This window comes from Acanthisitta chloris, unplaced genomic scaffold (assembly GCF_000695815.1).
Source record: "Acanthisitta chloris isolate BGI_N310 unplaced genomic scaffold, ASM69581v1 scaffold22000, whole genome shotgun sequence".
Classification (NCBI taxonomy): domain Eukaryota; kingdom Metazoa; phylum Chordata; class Aves; order Passeriformes; family Acanthisittidae; genus Acanthisitta; species Acanthisitta chloris.
The window spans coordinates 52-12461 of record NW_008652703.1 but is presented as its reverse complement, the minus strand read 5'-3'; the positions used below and the strand labels follow the sequence as shown (position 1 = coordinate 12461).

The following is a 12410-nucleotide window of genomic DNA, read 5'->3' as shown; positions in this document are numbered from 1 at the left end:
ACCAGCACTGAGCTTTAGTGACCCTCATGCAGTTGTCCTCAGCCACTGATCCAGTCTGTCCAGGTCTCTCTGTAGAGCTTTCCTACCCTCAGGCAGATCTACACTCCCACCCAATTTGGTGTCATCTGCAAATTTACTAAGAGTCACTCAATCCTCACATCCAGATAATCACTAAAGACGTAAACAGGACCTGCCCCAACACTGAGCCCCGGGGAACATCACTGGTGACAGGCTCAAGTGGATTTAGCTCCAAAATTTAGATCTAAAACCCATTTGGCTTGGTCCATATCTTATTTATAAATGTTTGTAAGGTCTCCTCTGTGGGCACACTTTGAAATCTTGGAAACTTTTGAAGGAAGAGTTATGGGAATTAAGTAAACACTAGCAGTCAGATATTTGCCTTCTGCAGCAAAATTAGGATGCTTTCTGTAACTTCCCCTTGGCACAGCAAACAGTACAAATAACTGATGAGATTCTTCAGAAGCTCTCATTGCATGTAACATTGATTTTATTTTTTTTGTCTTTAATTTTCTACTAGTGTTAAATATACCTTTGGTATTTTACTCTAGTGAGAAGCAACTGGAGTGTTTGCTGACACACTGCATCAAAGTGCCGATGCTTGTCCTGGATCCTGCACTGCCTCCCAACCTCACCCTGAAGGACCTGCTGTCCATTCATCCTGCTTTACAAGCTGCTAACAATATGTTCTTTGTAGCAAAACCAAAAAACCCTTCTACTAATGTGACAGTAATAGTTTTTGATAGCCCTAAGGATGGTAAGAACCTCTTTGTTCAGAGTCCTTGCAAAGTTCTAGAGGAAGTTTTTTAGTAAGCTCCTGTGAATTAGTTTTGGGGTTGTTTTTTCTTTCCCCTCTGATACCGACTGTGCTGCTAAGTTTCTGTTTGACTTTAGCAAGTCATTCAGTCTCTCTTGCCCTCAATCTGTTCCTCTAATGATGACATTAGTGATACTGTTTGCTTACCTCACAGACAACTGATTACAGATGATTAGAGCTCCATGCTTTAAAAGACTATTGCAAAACAGGTTTGATATCTATCTGTGTTGCGCTGATAATCTCAGAAGGCTGAGGTTTAGAATGAGGAAGATTAGTTTTAGAAATCCTCTTTGAATTGCTGTGAAGTCTAGTTTGAATATTGTGCAAAAAGTTCTGCCCTAACTTGAAGGATTGCACACTGTAAAACAGAACTGTTCATGTGTTCAGGATGTACAAGTAAGGTCTCAGAGGAGCTATAGACTTCTTACTTGGTTTAATATATAGTGCCTGACCACTTCCATCCACTAGACCAATCACTGATGTTCATTTTACCACCAAAAATTATTTGCCACTTGCAAAACAACTCTTCACACCATAAATATTCAAGTCTTTTTAATTGCAAAACATGTATCTTGGTTATTAGAATATACAAAAGAAGTGACTTTCAGTTTTTGATTTGCAATGTGTTTTCTGTATTCTAGTTGAAGCTGCCCATGCTGGAATGATAAAAGACAACAGCAAACACATAGTATGGAGAGCTTACTTGGTATGTGCTTTTAGAATCTGTTGATTAGCTTTTCATAGGGTCACAGAATTTTAGGGGTTGGAATGGAGCTTAGAGATCATCCAGCCCCAACCCCCTGTCCTGGGCAGGGACACCTCCTCACTACATCAGGTTGTTCAAAGCTTCATCCAACCTGGCTTTGAACACTGCCAGGGTTGGGGCAGCCACAGCCTCCCTGGGCAACCTGTGCCAGTGTCTCACCACCCTCACAGGGAAAACTACTGCCTAATATCTAACCTAAATTTCCCTCTTTCAATTTGTACCCATTGCCCCTTGTCCTGTCCCTGCAGCTCCTAACACAGATCCCTCTGCAGCTTCCCTGGAGCCCCTTCAGCTCCTGGAAGGTACTCTGAGGTCTTCACACAACCTTCTCTTCTCCAGGCTGAACAGTCCCAAGTCCCTCAGCCTGTCCTCACAGGGGAGATGCTCCAGTCCTCTTAGCAACTTCGTGGCCTCCTCTAGACTTGTTTCAGCCTAAATTTCCCCTCTTTCAGAATGTCCCTTCTTCTCTGTGTTCAACATTCTGTACATTTTAGAACCTTTCTGTGCTTTTCTCTTTCCATAGCTCACACGTAGTCAGAAGTGAAAACTTTTAAAACAACCCTTATTGTAATGTGAATTATTGCAAGTTATAAAAGGTCTTTATAACCTGTTTTCTTTTTTTTAGACTACAGACAAAGAAGTTCCAGGTCTAGTATTAATGCAAGACTTGGCCTTCCTTAGTGGGTTTCCAGCTACATTCAAAGAGACAAATCAGCTGCGAACGAAGCTGCCAGAGAGCCTATCTGCTAAAGTAAAGCTGGTAAGGGTCTGGAGGAGAGAGCACCTTAGTTGTACTGGTCTCTTGGAATGCTTCCCATATGGGATCACACACCTAAGAGACTTAGGATGTTCAGTCAGTCCTGTGTCACCTGTTAGTGCTGGTTCCCTTTTCCTTGGTGTGTTCTTATCTTTGCCACTGTGATCCACTCATTATCTGTTCCTAAGAACTCCTCTTCTGCAGTTTGGTTAGGCATATCTCTGTATAAACACAGTTTTTCTCAGGTATTCACAACATTCTTCAGTTTCCCTTTACAGTCAGGTTTGCTGTATGCGTTGCTTTTCCTGGTGGTGGATGCTTTAGAGCAATTAAAATTGAGGTTGTTGTACCCCATGTGGTCACAGCAGTGAATTCTTTCCCAAACAGTTCTCTACTCTTGATAGTGACACTTCATGTATGCTACACTTACAGTGCAATATGTGTATATACATGTAAGAAAGGTTTTATTTGCAAGCATAAATTGTTTTACACATAAAGTGTAATGAGGTTGTTTCTTACAGAAGCCTTTGCTAAGATCCTAGATCAGAGTCAGTTCTTCTTTCAGTGGATGTTGCAGGTAGGCAGTTATGGTACACATAGCCAAATGTGGTTTGCTGCTTGCCAAAGAGAGAGATGCTAGGTTAATGCTGCAGTTCAGTAGGAGAAAGATTGGTTGTCTGCAGTCTCCACTGAAATTTCCATTAGTTCCTCTGTTGTCATTTCTGCACTCTGAGGTCCCTGAAGTGACATGTGATACCTGGTGGAGAGGAGGGAAGTTGCATCTGAGTGTAAACTAGACTTGTGTCACATAGATGCCTCCTGATACTTAGTGGGTTTCTCTAAGTGGCTGTTTCTTAGTACGATTCTGGAAGTAAAGAAATAAGAATCAAACCTTTCAACAATGCTGCTGTTAGAAGGGAAGGCAGGTGAGAAAGGGAGGAGTGTTGCTCTCAGTGTGTTTGTGCTAAATGTTGCATTGCTTTACTTTGATTGAATAGAACTTCTGAATCCAAAGAGGACCAAAAATTGCTCATACATCTGGGCCAGGTGTTCTTTTTACAAATCTCTGAGAAAAGCACCTGAACTCAATTAGAGGTGGTTAAAATACGGAGGTTTATGATACAATGGGTCCATTTCCAAGGTGAATTATGCCTGTTATGGTCTGCTGAAGTTTGTACTTACAGCCTGCAGTGCAATGCAGTGATCTTGGTGTTTATTTACAGCAGTGTCTGCTGGTCACATCTGTTGTTCTGTGTTGTGTGTGTTATGACAGAAGGGGTTGAAAATTTGGCTGCTTTGGATTGTCTGTGCTTTCTTAGCCGAGTGTCAGGAAGCCACTAGATGGAGGTGTTACTCTGCTGTGCTGCTGAGCCGTTCCTGTAGCGGCTGTGGGGACCTGGTGTTGGACCTGTACATGAAGAACAACTGAACATTTTGTTTTCACTTTTCCCCCGTAACTACATTTCTAAAGAATACTGTTGTTCATCCTAAAGAGACACTTGAGACTTGAAAACTAGGTCATGATATCAAGACTGACGAGGGAAGGATTGGCAGGGTGAGGGGATTTGATTTGTTTGGGTTTGGCTTTTTGCTGCTCTCATGCTAACAGTTTTTCACTGAAATTCTAGACAGTAGTGAAAATTTTTGGAGAAAGGTGATTTTCCTTCAAGCTTTAATATTCTGATTGCCTCAAAGACAACTGAGAGCTTGCAGATCTCCCTCTTTGCAAGATACTGCCTCCTTTAATACACATGTACAAACATATACACAAAAATGGACAAGTTATGCTAGAAACTAAGGGCTGTATTAATAACCTTGTTTTACTAATGGAAGAAAATCCACGTGGGAACCAGCAGGCACAGTGATGCTGAGTGTTTGCTGTCCTCACTGTCTTGAGGAGTGGGGGTCTAGGATTCTTATTGCTGCTTGTCAGTGTTGCTGGAGCGCACAGGTGGCTTCAGGAGTTGTGTGCTCATAGAATCGTAGGATTTTTGGGGTTGGAGAGATCATCCAGTGCCAAGCCCCTGCCCTGGGCAGGGACACCTCCCACCAAAGCAGGTTGCTCAAGGCTTCATCTAACCTGGCTCTGAACACTGCCAGGGTTGGGGCAGCCACAGCCTCCCTGAGCTAACACAGCACATATGATGTAGTCTTTTTTTGATTTGTAATATTCTAAGCACAAACAAGAAGGAGCAGAAAAATGTTCTCCACTGGCTCAGTCTCAGAGCTAAGATAACACCTGCACTGAATATATTACTTTTATTACATCAGTGTTGAGGTTTTTTCCAGTAATGCCTTTGTTAACAAACTAGTCTTCTCCTAAGCAGAGCCATCAGTAAAGTGAGATTTCATTGAAGTTATCTGGTGACATAACTACCTAGATTCTAATAAATTGCAGGCCATCTTCTGAGCATTTTGGTGCTGTTACACTCAAAATAGAATTCTGTCCTGGCAGATTTTCTAACGTGTCACAGGGATTAACCTCTTCACAGTAGAACTGCATGGGGTCATCCATTCCCTTGAAATATTCCCTTCCAGAGAACATCTTCATCCTGCCAAAACAGGTCAGCAGGTTCAAAGGTATTGTAAAAACAGAGCAGAAGAAGAAGCAGGCAGATGCAGTGACTGGGTGAGCCTCTCTAGCAGTTGAAGGCTGAAAACACTCTGCAGGCACAAGCCCAGACCACCACTGGTGCACGTTTTTGTCACATCCAGGAAAACTGCATTCCCCCACCAGGTAACATAAATGCAGGTTCTCCTTTGGAGTCAGCATGTTTGGCAATGCTGACCAATGCAGCCTAGGAGAGAGGCCAGATGAGCTCAGACACCCCATGCAGAAAAAAATACCTTCATGTCCATTTTCTCAAGGTTAAGAGGCTCCAAGAGCAGTTTTTCCTCTGAGGTAGGACTTACACTCTTAACCAGTCTTTAAATTATTATGTTTTATCTTTCTAACGACCAAACCTGATTATTAAGGAAAGGAGATGCTCCTTTTTTCACACTCCAGTATGGATATCGGGAAAACTCCTATGCCCACACAGCAAGGGACAGAGGTTGTGTTGTGTTAAAGAGTTACAAAAAACTTTACAAATCATTTGTGTTGACAAATATCTCTAGTTCCCATTATAAGGTGACATAGTAGGAGAGTCATCTCTGAGCCAAAATTAATGCAAGGCCTTAGGTTTATTTCTACAAATCTTCCTTACCTCATCTGTGTGACCATGGCAGTGTTCAAAGCCAGGTTGGATGAAGCCTTGAGCAACCTGCTCTGGTGGGAGGTGCCCCTGCCCAAGGCAGGGGGCTGGGACTGGATGATCTCTAAGCTCCATTCCAACCCCTGAAATTCTAGGTGGAGACCTCATAGCAACTTTTCAATACCTGAAGGGCCTACAAGGGAGCCGGAGAGGGACTCTGTGTTAGGAACTGCAATGATAGGACAAGGGGTAACGGGTTCAAACTGAAGGAGGGAAACTCTAGGTTGGATGTGAGAAAAAAGTTTTTTTACTCTGAGGGTGGTGAGACACTGGCACAGGTTGCCCAGGGAGGCTGTGGCTACCTGGCGGGGTTCAAGGCCAGGCTGGATTAGGCCTTGAGCAACCTGATCTAGGGAGGAGGTGTCCCTGTCCAGGGCAGGGGTGTGGGACTGGATGATCTGTAAGGTCCATTCCAACCCCTAAAATTCTATGATTCTATGATTAGTGGGGGGAAAGGGGAAGTGTTTGTAATTAATCCATTTAGGAGTCTGTAGTACAGGTTCGAATTTTCTGGGTTTGGTGGCAACAAGTTAAAGAGAAGCTACATGTTCTTAAATGCTTTCCAAGCTCTAGAATGGTAATATTTTTGGTTTGTTACATGCATGTTTTGAATGACAGGTTCGGAGGGACTGTGTGACACTGTTGTATTCCTAAATAAAGCACAGGCCCACTGCTGGCAGCTCTGCAATCCGGAGCATTTCACCGCCGATATTTTGGGCAGTTGCTGGCTGCAGTCCGTAACTATACCTCAGCCATTTAGCTGCTGGAGCCATCCTTTCCACCCCTAGGTTCAGATGATTCCCTGGAAGGTCTGAGATTTATCAGATTTTTCTAATGACAGGCCTCATAAGTCAGATTGAAAGCTCTCAAATAGCATATGAGTCAAAGCATCAACAGCTTTGAAATGTCACAAGCAGAACAGCTGGTCTTCCTGAGGGAAGGGCTGCGAACTCTGGGACAAGGGGTATTTCAAAGTGAGCAGAAAGGATCAGATTTAACAAAAAATAAAGAAATAAAACCACCTACAGGTATTATGAATGAAGCTCTGATGGTTTTGCTGTTTTGGAACATGATGTTATTCAAATTTTGATCACTTACAAATTGCATTTACAGATCTTATGCAAATGAAAATCTGGTCGATGTAGTTGTTTGTCTTAGGTTGCCTGAAGGGATAAAAATTAAGCATAGCATCAAATAAATACTGTTAATGATTTATTCCCAATCAGCCTGTGGAATGGAGCACTTGGAAAATCTTGATTGTGCCCGCTCATGCTGCTTCATAAGCAGCATTTGATTGGGTTATGCTCTGTTACTGGGGAGATGCTTTGGTGCCCTAGAACTTGTGAGCTGTACAAGCTGTTAGAGAGGGTGAGCAGTGCGAGCCCCTTCTTATCCTGTGCATTATGAAATCTGATACACAGACTTAGTGGTGGCAGGAGATAAAAACAGCAAACAGATCAAACAGTGCACAGCTAAGAAATGACATTAACAGCATATTGGCAACTATCATTAAGGACTTGGAGACCCACATGGATTAGGTTTGGAGCCCTATGGATCTCAGATTTCGGAGCTGTAGGTTGAACTGACTGTAAACCATGCTGAAAATTTCATGCTTCTGACAGCAACAATACATTGGTGCCCTTCATTTTCTGGAGGATCATTGGTTGGTTAAGACTGGGGAAAAAAGGATGATTCTTTCAGTCATATAATAAAGTTGTGATAAGATGTGAATTTTGTTATTGGGTGGGAGAGAATTAGCGGGGACTTATTCCTTACTCCAGAAGTATTTATAACAGGAACAGCTTTACTGTTGCTGGATCACTGTGTAAAGAAATTTTCTTTGCAAAGTGAAGATACAGCATCTAGAATTGTTCTGTATCTGTATGTGGTTTTCATTTCCCCTTTTACCACTGCTTTTCATGTTCTTACACAATTGGAGCTCTTTAAAAACAGTGCTTCCCAGTCTTCTTAGTAGGAGGTCTAGGAAGAAAAATCCAACAAAAAGATGGAATTGGCAAAGGAAGAGTGCTGCGGGGGATGCATGCCAGGAGTTATTTTCTCTGCTTGTCTAGTTGCAGCTCTATTCCGAAGCCAGTGTGGCTCTCTTGCAACTGAATAACCCCAAGGGTTTCCAAGAACTGAGCAAGCAAGCAAAGAAGAACATGACTATAGATGGGAAAGAACTGATCCTTAATCCTGCTTATTTACTCTGGGACCTCAGCTCTGTCAGTCAGGTGGGTAAATTCTGCTACAGCATTTCAAAACTGCAAGTAGAGGCTAACTAGTCAATGACAAGGAGTGTGAGATTTCTTCTAGAAGCTTGGAAGTATTAAGAATCACAGAATCGGTTAGGTTGGAAGGGACCACATTGGGTCATCTGGTCCCACCTCCCTACTCCAGCAGGGCCAGCCCAGTGCACATGGCTCAGGGTTGTGTCCAGATGGTTCTGGAATACCTCCAGGGAGGAGAATCCATGACCTCTCTGGGCAATCTGTTCAGTGCTCAGTGATTCACACTGAACCAAGTATTCAGTTGTAAGAGGACATCCCAAGAACACTGTCCAGTCCTCAAACCAAGGAGGAAGAAAGCTTAAACAGTGTGACATTTAATTGAAATTTTCGTGTTCTCTGCTGAGTGGAAAATTTTGCTCTCTGCACATGTTCTAATGTTGCTGCATACATTGTGTGCAGTCAAGCCCTGAAAGGCTTAACTGAAACTGACTGGCAGATGAGCAGTCTTCTTGTGTGGAGGGGATCGAGGGGTTTCATTATTTGTTTTAGGCCATGAAGCCGATAAGAGGACTGGAGCACCTTTCCCTATGACGACAGGCTGAGGGAGTTGGGGCTGTTCAGCCTGGAGAATAGAAGGTTGTGTGGAGACCTCAGAGCACCTTCTAGGATTTGAAGGAGCTACAAGGAAGCTGGATAGGGTTAGAAGTTGCAGTGAGGACAAGGAGCGATGGGTAAAATTGAAAGAGGGAAATGGAGACCTCAGAGCACCTTCCAGGATCTGAAGGGGCTCCAGGGAAGCTGCAGAGGGACTCTGTGTTAGGAGCAGTGACAGGACAAGGGACAATGGGGACAAATTGAAGGAGAGGAAATTTTGGTTAGAATTTAGGCAGAGGTTTTTGCTGTGAGGTTGGTGAGACACTGGCACATGTTGCCCAGGGAGGCTGTGGCTGCCCCAACCCTGGCAGTGTTCATTTTTTTTAGCCTTGAGCAACCTGGTGTGGTGGAAATTGTCCTTGTCCAGGGCAGAGGGTTGGGTCTGGATGATCTCTAAGCTCCATTCCAACCCCTTAAATTCTAGATGGAGATCTCATAGCAATTTTTCAATATCTGAAGGGCCTACAAGGGAGCCGGAGAGGGATTCTTGGTTAGGAACTGCAGTGAAAGGACAAGGGTTTAATGGGTTCAAACTGAAGGAGGGAAAGTCTAGGTTGGATGTGAGAAAAAAGTTTTTTACTGTGAGGATGGTGAGACACTGGCACAGGTTGCCCAGGGATGTGGTGGCTGCCTTGACCCTGGCAGTGTTCAAGGCCAGGCTGGATGAGGCCTTGAGCAACCTGATCTAGTGAGGAGATGTCCCTGCCCAGGGCGGGGGTTGGGACTAATGATCTGCAAGGTCTATTCCAACTCCTAAATTCTATGATTCTATGATCCAAGAACTGGGATCACCAAGGCACTGCCCCCTTGCAGAGCTAGTCAGCAGACTCCTTGTGATACCAGGTGACCAGCCAGTAGTGTTGGAAGATTGCTCTGTTCATCTTGCTAGTTCAGAAGAACATGATCCTGCAGAATAATGGTGCTTGATCCACATGCTTTTTTGGTTTTGAGTGCTGAGCCCTGAAGTGTTTTTGCACCCCTGTGCTCAAGCATACTGTTCCCACCTGTCTGGAGCAGAACTTGAGTGCTCCATTTCAAATCTTCAGAAAGGACTTTTGTCTTTTTTTGTAGTCCAAACAGGATGAAGACATTTCTGCCAGCCGTTTTGAAGACAACGAAGAGCTGCGATACTCCTTGCGCTCCATAGAGAGACACGCGCCCTGGGTGCGGCACATCTTCATCGTCACCAACGGGCAGATTCCTTCGTGGCTTAACCTGGATAACCCCCGGATAACTATAGTGACACATCAGGTAAAGCCCAAGCAAAAAGGCCTCACCAAACCCCCAAAGAAAAATAGCAGTATAGAAGTGCCACTAGTAAAGAGACTGAAATGCAGTTATGCACTTTCAGCTAAATGCTGCGTTTACTTGGAACAAGTGACAACTTCTTCCTTGTCTCATCCATGGTTTTTGTCTTTGTGTTTTGGCTAAGCAGATAACTGACTATATATCAAGCCTTGATTTAGTCCACTTTTCCAAATATTGGGACTTCAACTAAAATATACCCATGTCCAATTTCCTTTTAGAATCTATTTACAAAAATCCTGAGGAGAAGAAAATGTCGTCTCAAACCATAAACACTCTCAGAGCCAGGAATAACCTGATAAGCTGGTGTTGAAACCAGATGGATAGCAATTACTGGGGCTAAGGAGATGGCTAAAAACCCCCACAAAAGTAGCTATGCACTCTAGTAATGTTATTTATAAAGAGAAATGGAATCCTTCAAGCTCCTGAATAGGTGGAACTAAAATACTATAGGAGCTTATTATGGTTTCAGGAGGCATTTTGGTATTTTGACATACCCTAGGAGCTCTGAGCAACCGAAGTGGTAACGAGATACTAATTCAACTTCTATTCCTGTCTACTGGTGAAGTTACTGGAAAGAGGTGGGACAATTCAGACTTTCTGACCGCTGGAACAGGTTCAGTTTGCTGGGAATTCTGTGCACTCTATACTTCATGAGAATTTAAATGTGTGCACTGGGCCTGATCCAGCACTCAGTGAAAGAGGAGTGTGAGAGATTTTTTATCTTTGTTTTGAACCAGGTGCAGTTTCTTACTTAAGCAGCAGACTTGGAAATGGGCTTGTGTGGGGAAAAGGAGATATTGAAGTTGTTTTTCTAAAATATTTTTACTTTTTTCCTTCATATCTCTCCTTGTTAATTTTTTTAGTGTGAAATAATCTGGTGTGTCTGGCCTTTTATTGGTTTGAGCATTTTCACATATTTTTGCCTTCTGAAACTGTTTGGATTGTTGCTTTTCTGTTCTAGGAAATCTTTCAGAACGTGAGTCACTTGCCTACCTTCAGTTCACCAGCCATTGAAAGTCACATTCACCGTATCAGTGGCCTTTCACAGAAGTTCATTTACCTCAACGATGATGTTATGTTTGGGAAGGATGTTTGGCCTGATGACTTTTACAGTCACTCAAAAGGTCAAAAGGTAAGTCATTATAGAAAGAGATTTTTACCAGAAGTAGATGTATAACTTTTCTATGCTAATGTAATAAAAATCAAAGAAATGCTACTCTGAAATACTCAGTCTTTGAACAAAACTATTCTCAACAACTAGTGTTAAGCAAGGAAAGCAGGCTGAGGAAACATCAGCAACAGGTGCAAAGATTCTGGTTGCCACATGTTTTTGTCCTTGAGCTTCATGTATGAGAGTGATGTGGAGGAAAAAAGCAGAGATTGCTATCTGTAATTTCTATCAGAGCAGTGAGTACCCAAGGCACTAGAGAGCACTGAAGTATATAGTTCTTGCAGGCAGATGTGCACACTTGTGCAGAAACTTGTTTCCCACCTGGAATACTGCACACGGTTCTGGTGTCCTCAATGTAAGAAGGACATGGAACTGTCAGAGCAAGCCCAGAGGATGTCAGGAAGCTGCTAAGAGGATTTGAAGCATCTCCCCTATGAGGACAGGCTGAGGGAGTTGGGGCTGTTCAGCCTGGAGAAGAGAAGGTTATGTGGAGACCTCAGAGCACCTTCCAGGATCTGAAGGGGCTCCAGGGAAGCTGCAGAGGGATCTGTGTTAGGAGCTGCAGGGACAGGACAAGGGACAATGGGGACAAACCGAAGGAGGGAAATTTAGATTAGATCTTAGGCAGAAGTTTTTGCTGGGAGGTTGGTGAGACACTGGCACAGGTTGCCCAGGGAGGCTGTGGCTGCCCCAGCCCTGGCAGTATTCCAAGCCAGGCTGGATGAAGCCTTGAGCAACCTGGTGTGGTAGGAGGTGTCCCTGCCCAGGGCAGGGGACTGGGGCTGGATGAGCTCTACGGTCTTTAAATTTCTGTGAAACACAGAAGTGTTGTGCAAAATGAGCTTAAGGTCCACTAAAACACCTGTTTCAGTACTTGAGGGTATGAGTAGGCTTTATATGCTTTAAATCTGTAAGGAAGTCGGCATAGAACTGCAAAATCTCATTGTTACTTGTTTGTTCTTCAGTTATTCATCGCAGTGATGATGATCAAGTCAGCTTAGGTGCAGCATTGTTTGTGCCAACCTGATCAGCAAGTGTCTCAGTAGGAAATGTGCTGCCAAAATCTTGAAATATTAAGGCCTGAAGGACAGTGTGTGTGGTTTTTGCTGATTCCCCAGCTGAAAATACACATACCCACAGACTTTTTTTCATTCTGCCAGTTCTTAGCATTATCTAAGCCATAGAGGATCAGATGATTCAGGGATTATGTTCAACACATGCTGCTTATCTCATGACTGGTTAGTAGTGAAGAAACATTTTGAGACAGGAAAACAAGTGAACTGCAGAGCTAGTTCAGAGTTTAAGTTCACTGGTTTTATCTGACAGAAAATATTAGTTTTCATTGGAGGATGGTTTGCAGATTTGCAAAGTCTTGTTTTCTGTTTCTGGCCATGGCTGTTTTGCTGTGTGGCCATGGAATTCTTCAGTTCTTCC

The 12410-nt window shown here is 43.4% G+C and overlaps 1 protein-coding gene across 1 annotated transcript in view; it reads left to right on the top strand.

Moving 5' to 3' along the window:
- GNPTAB (N-acetylglucosamine-1-phosphate transferase, alpha and beta subunits) overlaps positions 1-10937 on the top strand; it is a gene marked incomplete at both ends in the record, with an annotated part of 17930 nt that extends 6993 nt beyond the window's left edge. Inside the window, 6 exons of the mRNA XM_009078243.1 lie at positions 570-775; positions 1477-1541; positions 2227-2361; positions 7685-7846; positions 9569-9748; positions 10767-10937. Of these exons, the coding sequence (XP_009076491.1) occupies positions 570-775; positions 1477-1541; positions 2227-2361; positions 7685-7846; positions 9569-9748; positions 10767-10937 (919 nt within the window). The remainder of the gene's footprint in view (positions 1-569; positions 776-1476; positions 1542-2226; positions 2362-7684; positions 7847-9568; positions 9749-10766) is intronic.
- Positions 10938-12410: the final 1473 nt, after the last annotated feature.